Source organism: Sphaerodactylus townsendi, linkage group LG01 (assembly GCF_021028975.2).
Source record: "Sphaerodactylus townsendi isolate TG3544 linkage group LG01, MPM_Stown_v2.3, whole genome shotgun sequence".
NCBI lineage: Eukaryota > Metazoa > Chordata > Lepidosauria > Squamata > Sphaerodactylidae > Sphaerodactylus > Sphaerodactylus townsendi.
This window is the reverse complement of record NC_059425.1, coordinates 10,137,301-10,160,236: the sequence shown is the minus strand read 5'-3', so window position 1 is coordinate 10,160,236 and position 22,936 is coordinate 10,137,301. Positions and strand designations below refer to the sequence as shown.

Genomic DNA, 22,936 nt, shown 5'->3' with positions numbered 1-22,936 from the left:
ACTCTGCATCTCCCTTGTTTGGTTCCCCCCTCCCCCTGGGTTTTAGCACCACAATAAGACACCAGCATGAAATCAAAAGCTAGCGGGAAGACAAAGAGGAGTGTGGATTTATACCCTGCTTTTCTCAACCATAAGGTGACTCAAGGTGGCTTACAAGTTCCTTTCCCTTCCTCTCCCCACAACAGACACCTTGGGAGGCAGGTGAGGCTGAGAGAACTGTGACTAGCTCACGGTCACCCAACAGGACTGCAGGAGTGTGGAAACGCATCTGGTTCACCAGATAAGCCTCTGACACTCAGGTGGAGGAGTGGGGAAATCAAACCTGGTTCTCCAAATTAGAGTCCACCTGTTCTTAAATACTACCCCTTTCTCATGGAAAAAGAGAGGCGCTGTAGGTATATGTGCTGCACCCCCAAACCCAAAGCTGTACGAGAGCCTTCTCCCCAAGAGGTGAACTCTGTGTGTGGAGGGAAAGGGGAACATTTTATGAACAGGATCGTTTAAACATCTCCCTCCCGCCCATGGCAGAAATGCTGGCAATGATGTCAGGCTGCAACTAGAAGAAGAAGAAGAGTTTGGATTTCTATCCCCCCCTTTCTCTCCTGCAGGAGACTCAAAGGGGCTTACAATCTCCTTGCCCTTCCCCCCTCACAACAAACACCCTGTGAGGTAGGTGGGGCTGAGAGAGCTCCAAGGAGCTGTGACTAGCCCAAGGTCACCCAGCTGGCGTGTGTGGGAGTGTACAGGCTAATCTGAATTCCCCAGATAAGCCTCCACAGCTCAAGGGGCAGAGCTGGGAATCAAACCCGGTTCCTCCAGATTAGATACACGAGCTCTTAACCTCCTACACCACTGCTGCTCCTAGTGCATCATGGATGGTTTATTCTTTGTCCTGTACAGCAGCATTTCCCAAACTTCCCCCCCCAAGTCCCACTTATTTTAATACCTCTCTTCCATGACCCACTAACATGTTTATGGCCTAGTGATTAGTAAAATAAAACCAATGTGAATGTCACCCAGCTATGCCTCTGGCCGTGCTGGCTTGGCAGGGGTAAGCCCAGCCCCGGGCCTCATCTGCACGAGTCGTCGTCAGGGAGGCTCCCTGGGGGGCTGCTTCCACCCCCACCTCCCTCGCGGTACCAGTGTCTGCCACGAGCTGTGGCTCCGTCCCTGGCCCATTTCTGGGTGGTCAGCTGGCCAGGAAGGAGCCACAAAGCTGCTGTATCCTCCTGGCTGGTCCGACTCCAAGTGCAGGGTGCCCTCCGAGCAAGGACAGGGGTGGGGTGGTTGGCCCCAGCCCCGGACGTTAGGGGACCCACCATTTTGCTTTCGTGACTCGGTGCTGGGTCACAGTCCACCAATTGGGAAACACTGCTGGAGAGTAAGGTGACCAGATGGTCACCTTTGTGAACCGGGACGAGGGGGGGGGGTAAGCGGCCGCACGCACACACGCCTGTCACAGGGCGGGAAACGGCAAGCCCCAGAAGGCCGTGCTCCTGCGGCCGCGCGCGCATGCGCGAATGGCAAAGCCCCCCCCCCCAATGGACAGAGGCGCCTTCAGCTCCCGGGCTGCTCCCCCCGCGGACAATTTGTCCCGCGGGTTATTTCAATTGTCCTGATTTTTGGGAGGCCGCCGCACTGCCTTGCGCCCAAGAAGGCAGTGCGGCAGCCTCCCAAAAATCGGGACAATTGAAATCACCCGCGGGACGCAGGCCAAAGTGTTTGAAGGCGGGACTGTCCCGCCAAAAGTGGGACGTCTGGTCAGCCTGCTGTAGAGGAATAACTAACCTGGCTCCACCTCGGCTTCTGTCGTGACCTGCACCTTCGTTTCACATATTGCTTGCATCTGGGAAGGCGCTCCACTCGGGCCCGACCGCCGAGGTGCCGCAACGCCAGACCGGCTCTTTTTCGAAGGGGACGGTTTTACTTCGAAGAGAAAAAAGCACACAGGGATGTCTTCATGCGCCCAGAAATGAGTCACAAGACTTCGGACAGCAGACTAATAACGTAAAACTAATCAGGTAGACTAAGAACATAACCGAGTAATTAAAAAATAAAAGGTAGCAAACAGCAAATGGATAAATTTATAATAGATTGCGTAAGTGTGGAATGAATTCGTTGTGGTAAGAATAGGATAAATCGTTAATAGATTTGCTGCTAAAATATAAGGTTGATGAGAAGATTATTATACATTATTATACATTATGCGTTCGGCAGAGGCCAACTTACTGGAGATCCCTGGTCCCTCAATGATGCGGCTGGCCTCCACTCGGGCCAGGGCCTTTACGGCGCTGGCCCCTGCCTGGTGGAAGGCTCTCCCTCCAGCTGTCCGGGCCCTGCGGGACCTTGGTGATTTCCGCAGGGCCTGTAAGACTCAGTTGTTCCGCCGGGCCTTTGGAGCAACCAGCCGCTGAGTTGTGCCCCACCCCCACCCCCCAGTCATGGGTCCCCAATATCATCGGGACCCATTATTGAGACCTACAGGTCCTAATACCATCAGGACCCATTACCTCTCCCTCCTCCTTCTAGAACAGGGGTCTGCAACCTGCGGCTCTCCAGATGTTCATGGACAACAAATCCCATCGGCCCCTGCCAGCATGGCCAATTGGCCATGCTGGCAGGGGCTGATGGGAATTGTAGTCTATGAACATCTGGAGAGCCGCAGGTTGCAGACCTCTGTTCTAGGAGGATTAGGTTTAGGTGGGATGCCATCTTAGGATACAACTGCTGTTTTTATTATATTTATAGAAGTCTGATTATGATGATTTTATACACGGTTTTTTATGTTGTACACCGCCCAGAGCCCTCCGGGGATGGGGCGGTATATTAAATAAAATAAAATAATAATAATAATAATAATAATAATAATAATAATAATGATGATGATGATGATGATGATGATGATGATGATGATGATGATGATGATGATGATGATGATGATAAGAACATAAGAACATAAGAACAAGCCAGCTGGATCAGACCAGAGTCCATCTAGTCCAGCTCTCTGCTACTCGCAGTGGCCCACCAGGTGCCTTTGGGAGTTCACATGTAGGATGTGAAAGCAATGGCCTTCTGTGGCTGTTGCTCCCGAGCACCTGGACTGTTAAGGCATTTGCAATCTCAGATCAAAGAGGATCAAGATTGGTAGCCATAAATCGACTTCTCCTCCATAAATCTGTCCAAGCCCCTTTTAAAGCTATCCAGGTTAGTGGCCATCACCACCTCCTGTGGCAGCATATTCCAAACACCAATCACACGTTGCGTGAAGAAGTGTTTCCTTTTATTAGTTCTAATTCTTCCCCCCAGCATTTTCAATGAATGCCCCCTGGTTCTAGTATTGTGAGAAAGAGAGAAAAATTTCTCTCTGTCAACATTTTCTACCCCATGCATAATTTTATAGACTTCAATCATATCCCCCCTCAGACGTCTCCTCTCCAAACTAAAGAGTCCCAAACGCTGCAGCCTTTCCTCATAAGGAAGGTGCTGCAGTCCCTCAATCATCCTCGTCGCCCTTCTCTGCACTTTTTCTATCTCTTCAATATCCTTTTTGAGATGTGGCGACCAGAACTGAACACAGTACTCCAAGTGCGGTCGCACCACAGCTTTATATAAGGGCATGACAATCTTTGCAGTTTTATTCTCAATTCCTTTCCTAATTATCCCCAGCATAGAGTTTGCCTTTTTCACAGCTGCCATACATTGAGTTGACATTCCCATGGAACTATCAACTAAGACGCCCAAATCCCTTTCCTGGTCTGTGACTGATAGCACTGACCCCTGTAGCATGTATGTGAAGTTTGGATTTTTTGCCCCTATGTGCATCACTTTGCATTTTGCTACATTGAACTGCATTTGCCATTTCTTAGCCCACTCACCTAATTTATCAAGGTCCGCTTGGAGCTCCTCGCAATCCTTTGTGGTTCTCACCACCCTACATAATTTGGTATCATCTGCAAACTTGGCCACCACGCTACCCACCCCTACTTCCAGGTCATTTATGAATAGGTTAAAGAGCACTGGTCCCAATACGGATCCTTGGGGGACACCACTCCCTACATCTCTCCATTGTGAGAATTTCCCATTTACACCCACTCTTTGCTTCCTGTTTCTCAACCAGTTTTTAATCCATAGGAGGACTTCCCCTCTTATTCCTTCATTGCTGAGTTTTCTCAATAGTCTCTGGTGAGGAACTTTGTCAAAAGCCTTTTGGAAATCCAAGTAGACAATGTCCACTGGTTCCCCCCTTATCCACATGCCTGTTTACATCCTCAAAGAACTCTAGTAAGTTTGTAAGACAGGATTTGCCTCTGCAAAAGCCATGCTGACTCTTTCTCAGCAGGTCTTGCTTTTCTACATGTTTTATAATTTTATCTTTAATGACAGATTCTACTAATTTACCAGGAACAGATGTCAAACTGACTGGCCTGTAATTTCCCGGGTCCCCCCTAGATCCTTTCTTAAAGATTGGTGTGACATTGGCCATCTTCCAGTCTTCAGGGATGGAGCCTGATTTCAAGGATAAGTTGCATATTAAAGTGAGAAGATCAGCAATTTCATGCTTGAGCTCTTTAAGAACTCTTGGGTGAATGCAATCTGGGCCAGGGGATTTGGTAACATTTAGTTTATCAATGGCTGCCAGAACTTCTTCCTTGTCTACCACTATCTTTGTTAGTTCCTCGGATTCGCCTCCTAAGAAGCTTGGTTCAGGTGCAGGAATTTTCCTCACCTCCTCTTGATGATGATGATAATAATAATACAGGTCATAAATAATGGTTTGTAAGGCTCTCTTATACTGTTAGTTCCTTTGTAACAGTAAGATCCCTTTCTACCATGTTCTTTTTTTCTTATTTTGTTATTTTGTATAGTTGTTTAAAAAAATTGTTCGTACGTTATAAATCTGGAGATAACAAACGTTGTGGAGTCTCCTTCTTTGGAGGTCTTTAAATAGAGGCTGGATGAACATATGTCGGGATTGTTTTGATTTCTGAGTCGGGAGTGTTTTGATTTTCCTGCTTTGCGGGGGTTGGTCTTGACGGCCCTTGTGGTCTCTTCTAACTCTATGATTCTATTCATTCCATAAATCTTTTCAGTCCAGTTTTGTCCAGCTACAAAAAGAGCTAGTACGCTGGCCTCCGGTTCTACCCACTCTGATGGCTCGTGGCACTCCAGGTCTCTTGAAAAAACCTTCCAAAGGTGTTCAGGATGAGGCCGAGTCCTGTTGGGTTCCGACCCCCAAAGTTAATGATCAGTTCAGGCCAGAGCCTGGCCTACCAAAACTGGCAGAAGCTTTTTGGGTGCTGTCCAGGCGTGTGGGCCAAGCACCTTGAACTGGATGGAACCCAAGAACTTCCTGTGTACTCTACCCCCTGCAGAACTGCTGGCCATTTCTCAGCACCCTCTACAAGCATCCAGGAAACAAAGGAGTTGTAAAGGCAAGTGCCTTTGAGCCTACTTACACACTGCCAGCTTTGGGACTAAGGCTTTCACCTGGGCCCATGGAGGGCCTGTATGGGGTGGGAGAGGTCGTCTCAAACAGTGGTGGCAAACCTATGGCACGGGTGCCAGAGGTGGCACTCAGAGCCTTCTCTGCGGGCATGTGCAAATAGAGCCCCCCCCCCCCCACACACACACACATCTAGGCTGGCCTGGGTCTCTGGGCTTGAATATTAGCATTAAACCTAAGACCTAGTTTTGTGGAAGCAGTGTAGGTAACCCTGTTAAGCGCTGTTAAACCCCACTGAACTAAAGTGCAATCCTTTACCTGGAAGTAAGCTCGGTTGCTGGCAATGGCTTCTGAGTAAACCCTCCTAGGGTCGTGATTCACCCATTGGAAGAGTTGCACGGTTGCTTCAAAGCAAAGCCACCAACTACCACCAAGTTTACTCCCGAGTAATGCACGCCTTGAAGCCAACTGTTTTTTCTAAACTAAAATCTCAGTATTTGGGTTACATTGCTGTGTTGGCACTTTGCGATAAATAAGTGGGTTTTGAATTGCAATTTGGGCACTCGGTCTTGAAAAGGTTTGCCATCACTGGTCTAGGAGCACCTGTTATAACTCTCCCTGCACAGACACAAAAGGCTAAATTCACACAGCCCACTCAAAAACATAACTTACAAGGAATTTTCTTGAACACCATGTTACACATGAACCGCTGGAACCGTTCTGCGTAGAAGCTGGGCCTGTGAACTGATACTGTATCCTGCAACGAAAAGCACAGAGCCTATCAAGAAGGAGAAGAGTTTGGATTTATATTCCCCCCCGCTTCCTCTCCCGTAGACTCAAAGGAGCTTACAATCTCCTTTCCCTTTCTCCCCCACCCCCCACAACAAACACCCTGTGAGGTGGGTGAGGCTGAGAGAGCTCCAAAGGACTGTGACTAGCCCAAGGTTACCCAGCTGCGTTTGAGTGCACAAGCTAATTTAGTTCACCAGATAAGCCTACACAGCTCAAGTAGCAGAGCGGGAAATCAAACCCGATTCTCCGGATTATTTATTTATACTTTAGATTTATTAGCTGCCCAGAGGGCGCAGGGCAGTGTAAAACATAATAAGTACACAATAACAATTAATAATATGATATTAAAACCAACAACAATACAACAATTCTAATAAAACCAGAATTACACTCAGGATTAAAACTCAGATGGTGATAAAAACCCTCCCCCCGCACCCAAACCTACCGGAGGCCGGGACGATGCAATCACATTCAGGCCGGCTGGCAAAGTGCCCAGCGGAACAGGTCTGTTTTGCAGGCCCTGCGGAAACTTGACAAGTCTCGCAGGACCCTGGTCTCCTTAGGGCCGTGGTGGAGAACCTTTGGCACTCCAGATGTTGTGGACTACAATGCCCGTTGCCCCTACCAGCACTGGCCAATTTGGCAGGGCTGATGGTAAGGGTTGATCCATAGCCATCGGGAGATATAAAGAACCGCCTTACCCACTGCCTTAGGGCGTCTGTTCCACCAGAGGGGGGCCAGCACCGTAAAGATGACAGTAAATGATTTGATTAGTAGTTTTACATCCCTGCAGAGGCGTAGCTGGGCCGGCTTCGCCGAGATTACTGTGTGTCATTTTCCGCCCCCCCCATAGCCCCCCCTCCGGCTGCCACACCCCCCCCCCCCCCGGCACACCTGCCCCCCCCCCTTCCCGCACTTACCTGCGTTTCGCGCTTTCCTGTTTCCACCGTACGGGGGCTGAAAAAAGCGACCTCTTCCGCAGTTCAGGGGGGAAGAAACTGCCTGACAAACCTAACCTTCCCAAAGGAGACCTTGAGAGCTACGAGATGCCCGCAGCGAAGATTTCTGAAGTTCCTCAGGCGGTTTTTAGCCTGTTTGTAAATAAACCGCTTTTTTTCGGCGCAAAAAGTATCAGAAAGAACAAAGTAAAATAGCCAAAAGTGAAAAGGGGGGCGGTGCTGATGCTCCGCGGGGAAGTCACCGTCAGAGGGCTGCAAAGAGGGATGCGCAAGGAAAGGGGGAAGGGGCTGGGGGGCGCCATGCACCCCCCCTCCCCCTTCGCGCTCCGCCACTGGTGCAATGCGCACCCCCTGGACCCCTTGTAGCTCCGCCTCTGTCTTAAACATACACATAATGCCAAAGGAGTGCAGAAGCCATGATGCAAAGGTACTGGGGGTGGGGGTGGGTGGAGGGGTGCCCTGCCAGAGCATTCCTGAGCTTTTAAAGATAAGGAAAACGAGAGGCAGGGAGTTTTGGTGGCTCACCCCGTCGTGAACGAGCGCCTTCCAGGAGTGTTCCAGCTTCTTCATGAACCTGAAAATGAAGATTGGAGAAGAGGGTGTCACGTGGAATTTTTTTTAAAAAAAGGAGTGCTTTGGGGAGGGCAAGCAGTGAAAATGCACTTTAATGGAAATATCTCTCCCCCTACCCCCCCGGGGAAATCACGTCTGTGTCCCCTTCCGCTGTCGATCTTGACAAGCAACCTGACCCCTGAACTGTAAGCTTCATTTCAGAAGGACTTTCGAGGCTCCACCAAGAAGAGTCTTGTCTGCTCCAAGCTGCCAAGTGAAAAGGCCATGAGGATCCATCTGCTGCTGCTTCATTTACTTAGCTATTTAAATGCCATTTTTTCTCTTGTGTGGGGCTAAGTAAACACACAACTGGCAACACCCCTGTGATGTGGTTTAGACGAAGACAAAGAACGGCTTCCGGGCCAAGGTATCATAGAATCATAGAGTTGGAAGAAACCCCAGGGGCCATCAAGCCCAATCCATGCATGCAGGAACACACAATCAAAGCACTGCTGACAGATGGCCATCCAGCCTCTCTTTAAAAACCTCCAAAGAAGGAGACTCCACCACCCTCTGAGGCAGTGCCTTCCCAGCAAGCTTTCATGGTGGAATGTGAATCTGGGTCTCCAAGAACCAGAGGACTGCAACCTGCGGCTCTCCAGATGTTCACGGACTACAATTCCCATCAGCCCTGCCACTTGGCCATGCTGGCAGGAGCTGATGGGATTTGTAGTCCATGGACATCTGGAGAGCTGCAGGTTGCAGACCGCTGTGCTAGATGAAGTCGCAGGGCTGAGAGTTCAGAGAGAGCTGTGACTGGCCCAAGGTCACCCAGCTGGCCTCATGTGGAGGAGCGGGGAATCAAACCTGGTTCCTCCTGATTAGAGCCCCCCTGCTCTAAACCACTACACCACGCACACCCTATGTAGGAGCAGCAGTGGCGTAGGGGGTTAAGAGCTCGTGTATCTAATCTGGAGGAACCGGGTTTGATTCTCCACTCTGCCGCCTGAGCTGTGGAGGCTTATCTGGGGAATTCAGATTAGCCTGTACACTCCCACACACGCCAGCTGGGTGACCTTGGGCTAGTCACAGCTCCTTGGAGCTCTCTCAGCCCCACCTACCTCACAGGGTGTTTGTTGTGAGGGGGGAAGGGCAAGGAGATTGTAAGCCCCTTTGAGTCTCCTGCAAGAGAGAAAGGGGGGGATATAAATCCAAACTCCTCCTCTTCTTCTTTTATTTTACTTCATCTACACCCCACCTTCACCCCCCACCCAATGGGCACCCAAAGTGGCTTGCATCTTCTCTGTGTTTCATCCTCACAACAACCCTGTGAGATAGGTTAGTGACTGGCCAGAAGACCATCTTATCAGCTCTAATTTGAGCGGCGCACTTGTTCTAAACACGGTTTTAAAACAGCAAGGCGCTTTAAAAAAAAATCGCCTCTGTTTTCCTTCCCCCAGCACAAATAAAATTTCCCCTCGGTACATTTTCCAGGGCAATTATCCAACGTGCACCTACGAAAAAACGCCCAACGACTTTGAAGCAAATTAATCAGAGCTCCGAAGCGTGTGGTTAGCATTGCCGGCGCCACAGAAACCTCTCGCCAGCAGCCCTCGTCACCAGAAACGCCGGGCGCTTGCAAGCCGCTGCCTGCCTCCCGCCCTCCTCTCCCCCATCATTTCCGGCCCGTCTCCCTGGGCCCTGCCGAAGCCTGGCCTCGTGCAAAAACCTGTTCCGCGAGGGCCCGCCCTCCCTGGCTGCTGCGTCAGCTTTAATGACTTCCTGTGTGAAGGGCAGCCTCGCCTCCTCTGTCCTCACCACAGAGCACATGCGAACGGTGAAGAAAGCCAATGCCATTCTGGGATGCATCAATAAGAGCCTAGTGAAGGGATGGCGAACATATGGCACGGGTGCCAGAGGTGGCACTCAGAGCCCTCTCTGTGGGCACGCACAGAGTTCATCATTGGGGGGGGGGGGTGATTTCCCCACGCACACATCTAGGCTGGCCTGGGCCACTGGGCTCAATTATTAGCATTAAACCTAAGACCTAGTTTTGGGAAAGCAGTGTAGGTAATCCTCTTAAGCGCTGTTAAACCCCATTGATTTTCATGCGAAGAACTAACGCGCGATCCTTTACCTGGGAGTACGCTTGGTTGCTGGCAATGGGGCTTGCTTCTGAGTAAACCCTCCTAGGGTTGTGATTCACCCATTGGAAGAGTTGCATGGTTGCTTCAAAGCAAAGCCACCAACTACCACCAAGCTTACTCCCGAGTAACACATGCCTCAGAGCCAACCGTTTTTTCGAAACTAAAACCTCAGTATTCAGGTTAAATTGCCGTGTTGGCACTTTGCGATAAATAGGTGGGTTTTGGGTTGCAGTTTGGGCACTCGGTCTCAAAAAGGTTCGTCATCACTGGCCTAGTGTCTACATCGAGGGAAGTAATTGTACCTCTCTACTGTGCACTGGTCAGACCTCACCTAGAGTGCTGTGTTCAGTTCTGGGCACTGAAATTCAAGGAGGTTATTGACAAGCTGGAACGGGTCCAGAGGAGGGCAACCAGAATGGTAAAAGGTCTGAAATCTATGCCCTACCAAGAGAAGCTTAGAGAACTGGGGATGTTTAGTCTGGAGAAGCAAAGGTTAAGGGGGGGACATGATAGCTGTTTAAATATTGGAAGGGATGTCATGTCGAAGAGGGAGCAACCTTGTTTTCTGCTGCCTCAGGGACTAGGACACGGAGTAATGGGTTCATGGTGCAGGAAAAGAAATTCCACCTAAACATTAGGAAGAACTTCCTGACCGTCAGGGCTATTCGACAGTGGAATTTACTCCCTCAAAGTGTGATGCAGGTCTCCTTCTTTGGAGTTTTTAAACAGAGGCTGGATGATCATAGGTCGGGTGTCCTTTGATTGTGTGTTCCTGCATGGCAGGGGGTTGGACTTGATGGCTCTTGGGGTCTCTTCCAACTCTATGATTCTATGGCGGGCTGCTTAAAAGGGGGTTTATTAGGACAATCCACACAGTCGGGCCAGTCTCAAGGGGCTTTTGTTTAAAAAACAGCCAAAAACCAAGGCGCTTTTCTTGGGAAAGGACCAACGGGAGACAGAAGACTATATATACTCCACTTGCTTTCCCACTATCAGATCCTCTGAAGATGCCAGCCACAGATGCAGGCGAAACATCAGGAGAAAATGCTTCTGGAACAAGGCCATACAACCTGGAAAACCCACAACACACTATTTTATTTTATCAAATTTATATCCCGCCCTATCCCCGTAGGGCTGAGTTCTTGGATGGGAGACCACCAAGGAAGCCCAGGGTTGATCTACAGAAGGAGGCCATGGAAAACCCTCTCAGAGAGTCTCTTGACTGGAAAACGCCACGGTGTTGCCCTACGTCAGCTGCAAGGTGACAACGGTGGGGCGGGATATACATTTGGGCTGAATGTCTGGCCAAGAGCCACGTGGCTCCCACACCTGCAACCAGCTGGAGGCTTACCTGTATGATTGCAACACGTCTATGATTCCAATGTACAAGAGCAGTCTCTCTCCCCTGGAATTCCGAGAAGGGATGCCTCCCATTCTGGAAGGAAGAAAGCGACAGACGAGAACACGTGAGATCACAGGCGCCCGCCCAAGCCCTGGAGTGTTTGCCATTCACTAGGGACCGGCCGCACGTGAGATGAGGGCTGGCAATTGGGTCGGCCGGCTGCTGGAATGAGTGGCAAAATGTGTCGGGGAACAACAGCCAAGCTGGGAGCCATGACACGCTTTTAGAAAATGGTGTCACAAAGAGCCCTGCGGGCGGGCTGGTTGCAATATCTCAACTTCTTCCCACCCCCCACACGCACCAGTCTCCCTTGGCCTATGTCCAAAAGGAGGAAAAACTCCCCCAGGATCTCCTGGGCCAATCTCTCAGAGTGGCGTAGTGGTTAAGGGCAGGTGCACTCCAATCTGGAGAACAGGGTTTGATTCCCTGCTCTGCCACCTGAGCTGTGGAGGCTTATCTGGTGAACCAGATCAGTTTGTGCACTCCAACACATGCCAGCTAAGTGACCTTGGGCAAGTCACAGTTCCCCGGAGCTCTCTCAGCTCAAACCCACCTCACAAGGTGTCTGTTGGGGGAGGGGGGAGAAGGGAAAGGAGTTTGTAAGCCCCTTTGAATCTCCTTACAGGAGAGAAAGGGGGAATATAAATCCAAAATCGTCTTCTTCCTTAGCCCAGAGTGGCGATTGCCATTCCCCTGGGCCTATCAGAAAGGGCCAAGAGACCCAAGCCACCTCATCCCTTCCTGCCAACCCTCTCAAGATTTGGCTACCCTCGCAGTATCATTCACCCCTCCCCGCGCCCTCAACTCAAGCGCCCCTACGGACTTACTGGTCGTCGGTCTCCACGGTGCCGCCTCTTCGCGCCTCCCCCTGGATGGACTCCATGGCAGTGGAATAGAGAGCCTTTTGGGCCGTGGGCCGCCGCAAGTCGATGTGGGAGGACCCGTCCACGACCGCCCGCTCCCGCTGAGCTAGGTCAAGATTGTGGACGGCCACGAGTAAACTGTAATCCATAATTTTGAAACTCTGCAAAACCTGAGTGGGGAGTCACAGTGAAGCCGAGGCATGCCAAAGTCAGGCGAAAAGAAAAAAAGAAAGAAAGGAATGAACTGAGATTGCATCAAGCGTTCCTAGATAAAAACCCGTACGGATAATTTTGTTTTTCAAACCTGCCCCATCCCAAGGGCTTTCCCACTTTTCCCAACCAAAGCTTGATGTACATTTAGTTTGCATCACACCCTAACCTTGAAGCATTTAGGGCAGCTAGACTGCTTTGTAAGCACACATAATTTGGGTTTTTTAAAACTGGTAAAGTAATACATTAGTCTTTTTTAACTGGTAAAGTAATACATTAGTAATACATTAGTCTGACTGAAAATGTCCCAATCTAGTCTACTTTGGTTCATCCACAGGTGTCAAACTCGCGCCCCTCCAGATGTTATGGACTACAGTTCCCAGCATGATGCTGGTAGGGGATGTTGGGAACTGTAGTCCATGAACATCTGGAGGGCCGCGAGTTTGACACCTGTGGATGAACCAAAGTAGACTAGTTTGGGATATTTTCAGTCAGAAAATCATGAGGCCTTTTACAAAGCTAGATCAAATCAAGCCTGAACTATCCCTAGAGCAGGGATGGCGAACCTTTTCGAGACCAAGTGCCCAAATTACAACCCAAAACCCACTTATTTATCACAAAGTCCCAACACGGCAATTTTTCCTGAATACTGAGGTTTTAGTTTAGAAAAAAATGGTTGGCTCCGAGGCACGCGTTACTCAGGAGTAAGCTTCGTGAAGCAACCGTGCAACGCTTCAAATGGTTGAATCACGATCCTAGGAGGGTTTACTCAGAAGCAAGCCCCATTGCCAACAACTGAGCTTACTCCCAGATAAAGGATCATGCCCAGGCCAGCCTAGATGTGTGTGTGTGTGGGGGGGTGATTTTCCACCCCCCTCCCACATGATGAACTCTGTGCGCGAGTGCCCACAGAGAGGCCTCTGAGTGCCATCTCCGGCACCCGTGCCATAGGTTCGCCACCACTGCCCTAGAGGCTAAAACGGGTCTGCAACGGGTCTGCAACCTGCGGCTCTCCAGATGTTCATGGACTACAATTCCCATCAGCTCCTGCCACCATGGCCAATTGCAGGTTGCAGACCCCTGGGCTAAATTGACTAAGCTGGGGCTGTCATTGTAGTTTGGAGAGAAGAGAATACAAGAGTCACTGGAAAAGACAATAATGCTAGTAAAAGTCAAAGGGAGCAGCAGAGGCACACCTAGGGAAAATGTAGCCTGGTGCAAAATCTGAGTTTTCCACACACCTTCCCCCATCATGATCAAACAGCGGGTTTTTTGCACCAGGTCCTGAAATCAGTGTATGGGCCCAGGGGAGAGGAGGAGGGGTGTGGGGGTGATTTTCCACCTCCCCCCCATGTGACTAAGGAGCAGCAGTGGCGTAGGAGGTTAAGAGCTCATGTATCTAATCTGGAGGAACCGGGTTTGATTCCCCGCTCTGCCGCCTGAGCTGTGGAGGCTTATCTGGGGAATTCAGAGTAGCTTGGGCACTCCCACACACGCCAGCTGGGTGACCTTGGGCTAGTCACAGCTTCTCGGAGCTCTCTCAGCCCCACCTACCTCACAGGGTGATTGTTGTGAGGGGGGAAGGGCAAGGAGATTGTCAGCCCCTTTGAGTCGCCTGCAGGAGAGAAAGGGGGGATATAAATCCAAACTCTTCTTCTTCCTAAATGGCTGCAGCCTGAAGACCTCTGACCCCGTATGTCCCCGAGAGGTATGCCCCTGGGCGGCAGGAAAAGAGGAAGACCCAACGTGAGATTGATGGGCTTGGTCAAGGAAGCCACGGCCCTTGGTCTGCGAGACCTGAGCAGCGTTGCTAAGAAGACTATGTTTCAGGGGAGGTTGATTCATAAGGTTGCCGTGAGTCAGAAGTAACTCAACGGCACTTGGCAAACACACCACACATTAGACTTGGGAAGAAGGCAGCAATCTACAATGGGTTTCGCTGGAACACAACCATACCTAGCTCCATTACAGAGCAACTCCTGGGAGGCAGAGGCCCTGACCTGTGCGGCTTTCAACTATTTATTTTACTTATTTGAGTGTATTTTTATCCTGTTCTATGCCTGAAGGTCCCAGGGAGGGCAACAACATTATAAAAAGCCATAAAATACCAGTAACCTAAAAACAATTGCAAACTATAACAATAAAACGTGGTAGAACAACAAAGAAAAACACTTTATAAAATGATGGTAAGAGCAGCCCACGCAGTAATTGCATTGGGATGGAAAAATAAAAAACACTGGACAGTACAGAAGTGGGCTAGTCACAGTTCACTGGAGCTCTCTCAGCCCCATCCACCTCACAGGGTGTTTGTTGTGGGTGAGGAGGGGGGAGAAAGGAAAGGAGATTGTAAGACCCTTGTCTTTTTATAGGAGACAAAGGGGGACATAAATCCAAACTCTTCTTTAGCCAAAGGCCAAGGAAAATAGATATAACCAGTTTTCTAAATGCATTTATTTATTTATTTATTATTAAACTTATATATGTAAAGAAGATGCTCGATGCACCTCAGGGGGAAGATGGTTCCACAGTCTTGGGGCCACCACAGAAAAAGCACTAGAAGCACCACAGAAAAACCATCTGGCATCAACCAGAGCCTGGGCCTTTTTCATAATTCTCCACAATAGAGTGCACCTGCTCTTAACCACTACACCATGCTGGCAAACTGGGAGGCAGGGAGAGGAAACAACAGACGAGGACAGCCACATAGAGGGTCAGCATGCAGTCTGACAGGGAGTGAGCTGCCTTTCCACTTTGACTGTATTAATCAGAAATGCTCACATGCTTCCCTCCTCCCCAAGGAAAAGAGACATGCTCATTTATTTATTTATAACATCTGTCAGCCACTTTTCCATCTTGCAGAACTGAAAGCACTTTACCACGCAAATAAAGCAATAATGGGTTTAAAAACCCCCATAAGAGTTTAAAAGAAAAACCATAAGAGTTTAAAAGAAAAACCATAAGAGTTTAAAAGAAAAACCAATAAGAGTTTAAAAGAAAAACCAATAAGAGTTTAAAAGAAAAACCATAAGAGTTTAAAAATTCCAGTTCGGACTGCCAGTAAATAAAAACCAGATTAACCAGATGCAGTCCTAGCTACCGCCATCTTCAACTGCCTTTTCAACAACAAACATTAGGAGGCCAGACACACCTCCCTAGGGAGTTTGTTCAATAATCAGGGGGGCAACCATCAAAAAGGCCCTTTCTCGTGCATCTACTGGTCAAGCTTCTTGGGTTGGTGCAGAGGAAGACACCCCCACCCCCACCTACCAAGCAGTCCCTCTGCAGTGTTTTGCACAGGGCGGTGTGCATGTCCGCGTCCAAGAAGAGGCCGTCTTGCATGTCCTGCATGAAGTCTAGGTCCTTGTAGGTGGGGAAGACCTTCTCGCGCTCCTTCTGGGACGCCCGGCGTTTGTAGGTGGAACCTTTCAGGTCGTACTTCTGGTGCATCCGGACGGAGCGGGGCAGGAGGTTGTTCATCACCACAATCCGGATGTTCTTGCCTCCGGCCTGCACGCAGTAGAGCCCGTAGAACTTGGGCAGCAGCGTCCGAGGGTTCTGGTTCAAGTTCTAGAAGGGAATTTTATTTATTTATTTATTTATTATTACATTTATATACCGCCCCATCCCCTGAGGGCTCTGGGCGGTGAACAACAAAATAATATTCCAGAAACAATAATAACAATAAATAGTCAATATAAATATATATATTTAAAACATAAAATTACAACATTCCACTTGGCGTCCAGAATTAAAAACTATCTATAAAAACCCCTCCCAGAGAGGGGGCGGTAGATCTAATTACGGCTCCCAAGATGTTAAAAGGGAGAGACAAAGAGGGCGCTCACCCTCAATGGCTGGCCTCCCCAAAAGCCCGGTGGAACAACTCGGTCTTACAGGCCCTGCGGAACTCTCCAAGATCCCTCAGGGCCCGGACAGCTGGAGGAAGAGTGTTCCACCAGGCAGGGGCCAGGGCTGTAAAGGTCCTGGCCCGTGTGGAGGCCAGCCGTGTCATTGAGGGGAAGAAGAAGAGTTCCTCCTTGCCTTTTTGGACAGGAACTGGACAAACCCACACTCAGCCAGCAGACTTCTAGTGTTGGTGTCAACCCTGGGATGTCTCCTCCTTAACAGCAACCCACGATCTAGCTCCGGGCAGGCTCCACTGCGTCCCATCACTACTACAAATCCCAGCAGCAGTTGCCAGGAGCGTGGTCTTCTCAGCAGTAGCCCACAAGGGTTGGGACGTTTTTGCTTAGCTACCAAGATCTTCTGAGATCGGGACAGACTGGGCCTTCCAGGTCTAAAACTTACACTTGGCCGATTCTGTCACTTGATTCTGTCACTTGAGAGCCGGTGTGACGTAGTGGTTAAGAGTAGGGTTAGGGTTCTGATCAAGTATCCAGAGTCCGCTTATTGCCTCCAGTTCTCAGACCTGACATTCAGTGAGGTTGTTGTACCCAGTAATCTCCATGTCATCGGTTCAAGTTAAGGTTAACATTAATTTCTCAGTTCTAATATAGGGGTGAAATTTAGGAAAATGGGCTGCCAAGTTGAACTCGGGCGAAAAAAGGTTGGGGAACCCCCATCTTAAAGAATAACAAGACTTCACTGATCTCAAACATGCCACTGGACTTTTCCTCCCCGTCCCACCCCCGGCCAACTTACCATATAGTAGCCCGGTAGCAGCTTCTGCAAGAACTCCGCTTCTTTGTGCTGAACGGTTTTGATGATGAACTCGTCATCGCTGGAGACGTAAAAGATGGAGCCGCTGGCCCCGGAGTTGGATAGCTCGATGAGGGGCTCGCTACACAGGGAGCACTGGGGTGGGTGGGGGGAGAAAGACACAGCAGTGAGGGCAGAACACAAGAGACCCCCCTCCCCTAACTAAACGGAATCCAAGCTCTCGCTGACATACCCCTGTGCAGACTGGCAGGCAGAAAGATTTAACAGCTGCCATTCAGGGAAAACTGCTCTTTTAGTTCATTTGTTAAGAACTTAAGAAAGAGCCTGCTGGATCAGACCAGAGTCCATCTAGTCCAGCACTCTGCTACTTGCAGTGGCCCACCAGGTGCCTTTGGGAGCTCACATGCAGGATGTGAAAGCAATGGCCTTCTGCTGCTGCTCCCAAGCACCTGGTCTGCTAAGGCATTTGCAACCTCAGATCAAGAAGGATCAAGATTGGTAGCCAGAGATCGACTTCTCCTCCATAAATCTGTCCAAGCCCCTTTTAAAGCTATCCAGGTGAGTGGCCATCACCACCTCCTGTGGCAGCATATTCCAAACACCAATCACACGTTGCATGAAGAAGTGTTTCCTTTTATTAGTCCTAATTCTCCCCTCCCCCAGCATTTTCAATGTATGCCCCCTGGTTCTAGTATTGTGAGAAAGAGAGAAAAATTTCTCTCTGTCAACATTTTCTATCCCATGCATAATTTTATAGACTTCAATCATATCCCCCCTCAGACGTCTCCTCTCCAAACTAAAGAGTCGTTTCATTCATTCATTCATTCATTCATTCATTCATTCATTCATTCATTCATTCATTCATTCATTCATTCATTCATTCATTCATTCATTCATTCATTCATTCATTCATTCATTCATTTCCAGCCCTATCTCCGCAGGGCTCAGGGTGGGTGACGACAACAATAAATACAATCCATGAATGCATATAAAAACATTTTTTAAAGAAATATACAAAAATTAAAACAACAGTACCAAAATGCCTAGTGCAAAAGTAGATGGCAACAGAATCCCTTCAAACTCATCCTTTCCCCTCTTCCCCATCCCCACAGAGACTGAAAGAAGGTGACTAATTTGTTTAATCCGGCTGGCAAGATGGGAAAGGCCTGGGGGAACAGCCATGTCTTACAGGCCCTGCGGAACTGCAAAAGGTCTCGCAGGGGTCAGATATCCCCCGGGGAGCTTGTTCCACCAGAATGGAGCCGGGCCGAAAAAGCCCGGGCTCTTGTTGAAGCCCTCAGGCCGGGGATTGATAAGAGTTATTTATATCCTGCCTTTTTTCTTGGCTCAAGGCAACTTACAACAACAGTTTAAAACAGGGGTGTCCAACTCTGGCGCTTCAGATGTCCATGGACTACAATTCTCATCAGCCACTGCTGGCATGGCCACACACCACCTCGGGGAGGTAAAAAGACTCAAAGGGTCTTACAATCTCCTTTCCTCCCACCCAACAAACACCCTGTGAGGTGGGTGAGGCTGAGAGCTCCAAGGAACCGTGACTAGCCCAAATCACCCAGTTGACATGTGTTGGAGCACACAGGCTAACCTGGATCACCAGTTAAGCCTCCACAGGTCAAGTGGCAGAGCGGGGAATCAAACCTGGTTTTCCAGATTAGAGCGCACCTGCTCTTAACCACTACACCACGCTGGCTGAATGCGACAGACAGTCCTTTGATCTTTAACTTGGGACGCTGGATGCAAAGACCAATCTCCACGTATTAAATAGCGCCCTCTCTCTCTACATCTTGCAGGCTGCGGATTTTCAGAACAGGGGCCATGTTGTGCATGGAGGCCGGACAAAAGGGTCTGTCACGTTCCCTCCAGCCACACCTGTATGAGCCCAGGTAATGGCAAAGAGCTCTGTAAACCTGCCCCTCTGTAAGCTACAGTGACTATACCAAGTGGGAGATACAGAGAACAAACAGAAACTGCACCTAAGTTTTAAAGTCGAAAGACTGCCTGTTAAAGAACACCAGTCATGAACTGAAAATGACATTTATTAGGTCTCAAAACACCAGGAAGCGTTACTGAGCTGCGCGTCATGAGCCAACATTCGAATAACGAAACGGACAGGAGGCACTTCCGTCATGTTACAAACTCTCGTGCTGCTTAAAGCAACAGTGGCGTAGATGCCGGCATTTACGAGGCATTACAGCACAGTTGCTCGTGTTTGGTCTTGGCTATGTTTATGAGTTTTCACAGTGTTATCCGATTGCTTTGAACAAAAGAACATAAGAAAGAGCCTGCTGGATCAGACCAGAGTCCATCTAGTCCAGCACTCTGCTACTCGCAGTGGCTCACCAGGTGCCTTTGGGATGTGAAAGCAATGACCTTCTGCTGCTGCTGCTCCCGAGCACCTGGTCTGCTAAGGCATTTGCAATCCCAGATTAAGGAGGATCAAGATTGGGAGCCATACATCAACTTCTCCTCCATAAATCTGTTCAAGCTCCTTTTAAAGCTATCCAGGTTAGTGGCCATCACCACCTCCTGTGGCAGCACATTCCAAACACCAATCACACGTTGCGTGAATAAATGTTTCCTTTTATTAGTCCTAATTCTTTCCCCCAGCATTTTCAATGGATGCCCCCTGATTTTAGTATTGTGAGAAACAGAGAAAACTTTCTCTCTGTCAACATTTTCTACCCCATGCATAATTTTATAGACTTCAATCAAATCCCCCCTCAGATGTCTCCTCTCCAAACTAAAGAGTCCCAAACGCTGCAGTCTCTCGTCATAGGGAAGGTACTCCAGTCCTTCAATTGTCCTTTTGGATTTAGATTGTGAGCGCTTTCGATGCTTGGGTACACCACTGTTGCTTTAAACAGTGTGAGAGTCTGTAACACGAGAGAACGGTTTCCTCTAAATGTTGCTTTTCGTTCATGATTAGTGTTTTTAACATGTGACAGACAACTGGGTGAGCACAGTGCATGCACCCTGAGAGTAGGCAGAAGGGGAATAATTACGCGTTAAACACCTGTTGCTTTGGTTCTCGGACACAGCCTCCGCAGCACAGGAACGAGGGAGGCAGGAGTCGATTTCAGGTTTGTGTGGGTTCAGGTTTGCGCGGGTGGCTATAATTACCACACTCAATCCCGCCCAGGTTTAACTAACTAGGGTGTTAATTAAAGACTAGGAACACACCAGGAAAGCTTTGGTTACCGAGAGGAGCATCTGTTAGTGTGCCACAGTACTGCCAGAGACTTGTTTGCCCACTTGGGAGTTTTAAAGTGAAACAGATGTTGTTCCTGGTGAGCTGAGGAAGAACACAGCTTAAAGGTGAGCTGAGGAAGAACACAGCTTAAAGAGGGGCACTTGTTCCTGCATGCTATTCCCTGTCCCTTGATTGGCTTCCCAGTCTTTCTTGTTTCAGAGGGGAAAGAGAGGAGCAAAAATCACTTTTTGCTGAGTTGCTCTACTCCAGTGATGGCGAACCTTTTCGAGACTGAGTGCCCAAATTGCAACCCAAAACCCACTTATTTATCGCGAAGTGCCAACACGGCAATTCAATACTGAGGTTTTAGTTGAGAAAAACCGGTTGGCTCCGAGGCGTGCGTTACTCGGGAGTAAGCTTGGTGGTAGAAGGCGGCTTTGCTTTGAAGCAACCGTGCAACTCTTTGAACAGGTGAATCACAACCCTAGGAGGGTTTACTCAGAAGCAAGCCCCATTGCCAGCAACCGAGCTTACTCCCAGGTAAAGGATTGCACTTTAGTTCTTCACATGAAAATCAGTGGGGTTTAACAGCGCTTAACAGGGTTACCGACACTGCTTCCCCAAAACTAGGTCTTAGGTTTAATGCTAATAATCGATCCCAGCGCCCCAGGCCAGCCTAGATGTGTGGGGGAGGGGGGCGACTCTGTTTGCGCGTGCCCACAGAGAGGGCTCTGAGTGCCACCTCTGGCACCCGTGCCATGGGTTCGCCACCACTGTTCTACTCCCTTCTTCAAAGTTCTTCAAAGCCTCCCCTGATAAAACTATTCCTGAACCACCCTAAACACACCTTGCCCAAATGCATGCACCTGTGCCACAGCCGGTCCAGACCCAAAGCAAATAAAGGCTTCTTCAGCAACTCACCAAGTAGTCATCCGGCCGTATGCCGAATAGCTCCCGGAAATAACGGAAGGCGACGGGGGCGTAGGTCTTGAAGCGGAAGTCGTTGTAGTGGTGGGCGGGCGTCAGGTTGCTGCCTTCGCTGGAGGGAAAGGGACAACGTAAGCCCCCCTGCAACCCGTTTGAAAGCCCCTCTCAGGAGCCCAAAGTCTGCCAAAGACACCTGCTTTCAGGCAACACTTTGCTTATTAGCTCTTCCCCCAAAGAACCTCTGCATGTACCGTGTTTCCCCGACTATAAGACAGCGTCTTATATTAATTTTTGCTCCCAAAGTTGCGCTATGACTTATTTTCAGGGGATGTCTTATTTTTCTGTGTTCTGTTCCGTCGGGCATGCTTCCAAACAAAAACTTTGCTACATCTTACTTTTGGGGGATGCTTTATATTTCGAACTTCAGCAAAACCTCTACTATGTCTTATTTTTTGGGGATGTCTTATATTTGGGGAAATGTCAGGAGAGAATGCTGCTAGAACACGGCCATACAGCCCGGAAATCACACAGCACCCCAGATTCTCTGCATAGTTAGAGGTGATGCCATAGAGCAGTGGTTCTCAACCTTCCTAATGCTGCGACCCTTTAATACTGTTCCTCATGTTGTGGTGACCCCCAACCATAAAATTATTTTCGTTGCTACTTCATAACTGTAATTTTGCTACTGCTATGAATCGTAATGTAAATATCTGATAGGCAGGATGTAATTTCATTGTTCATTGATGTCATCACGCCGGGTACTCTTATGTGGGTGTATCTGCATATGGGTGGACCCGCCTGGAGACGGATAGAGGATCGGTGTCTCGGTTCCTAAGACCATTGGAAATATGTGTTTTCTGATGGTCTTAGGCGACCCCTGTGAAAGGGTCGTTCGACCCTCAGAGGGGTCGCGGTCCACAGGTTAAGAACCGCTGCTCTAGTACAATAAAAACTTGGAGGATTTTATATTTAGAGATCCCTTTATTGCACTATAGCTTGGTTAAAGTTTACTTTAGTGTATTTACTTATACTGTAACCCCAAACTGGTTGTTGTTTGCGTTCACCACAAAAGCCTGAACAATTTATTAACCGGCCTTTTGCTAGTTTCAGTGCAGAGGAAACATTCACTCTAAGGCAGCGGTGGGCAATTATTTTTTCCATGGGGCCGCATAAGAAACAGAAAATATTGTGGAGGGCCGGGCCAAAAGGCAGGGGGGCGAGGCGCTTTTGAAAGCCCCGCAGAAGCTGGCAGCCAAGGCAACCAGCTTCTGCGGGGCTTTCAAAGACACCTCGCTCCCCAGCACGGCAGGGGGGCCAGTCAGGGTCATCCGGCGGGCCGGATGTGGCCCGCGGGCCGTATAATGCCCGGGTCTGCTCTAAGGGCTTGCTGACACCCCCCCCCCACCGCAGCCCAGCTCAAGACGTGGGTACCTGAGACAGGTAAATGCTCAACCAAAAAGAAAAAAGATCAGAACAAAACACTACAAATAAAAGAACAATATATCTGATCAAAATCTGCATGATTGACACACAGACAAACATAAAAATTTTAAGGAAATTTTAAATGAACATGTATTAAATGTTGACAGAAAAAACATTTAATTGCTTCAAGAAAAAATAGAACACTTCACGAATGGAGTTGGACATCAAGACTACACGATACATTCAACTGTTGGATTTCTGACTGTATTTTAAAAGTTTATTATATTCCTATGTATTTATTTATGCAGTTAGTTGATTAGCTGATATT

General features: G+C 49.0%; 1 protein-coding gene across 4 annotated transcripts in view; it reads right to left on the bottom strand.

The window, feature by feature from the left end:
- The window catches only part of PIP5K1A (phosphatidylinositol-4-phosphate 5-kinase type 1 alpha), a 99,460-nt gene that overhangs the window by 18,532 nt on the left and 57,992 nt on the right, over positions 1–22,936 (bottom strand). For all 4 annotated transcript variants that reach the window (XM_048510738.1, XM_048510748.1, XM_048510757.1 and 1 more), the window contains exons 5-12: positions 21,181–21,298; positions 17,031–17,183; positions 15,636–15,935; positions 12,123–12,328; positions 11,245–11,328; positions 7,720–7,768; positions 6,116–6,200; positions 1,789–1,926 (exon numbers count right to left, since the gene is read on the bottom strand). In XM_048510738.1, coding sequence (XP_048366695.1) covers positions 1,789–1,926; positions 6,116–6,200; positions 7,720–7,768; positions 11,245–11,328; positions 12,123–12,328; positions 15,636–15,935; positions 17,031–17,183; positions 21,181–21,298 — 1,133 coding nt within the window. The remainder of the gene's footprint in view (positions 1–1,788; positions 1,927–6,115; positions 6,201–7,719; positions 7,769–11,244; positions 11,329–12,122; positions 12,329–15,635; positions 15,936–17,030; positions 17,184–21,180; positions 21,299–22,936) is intronic.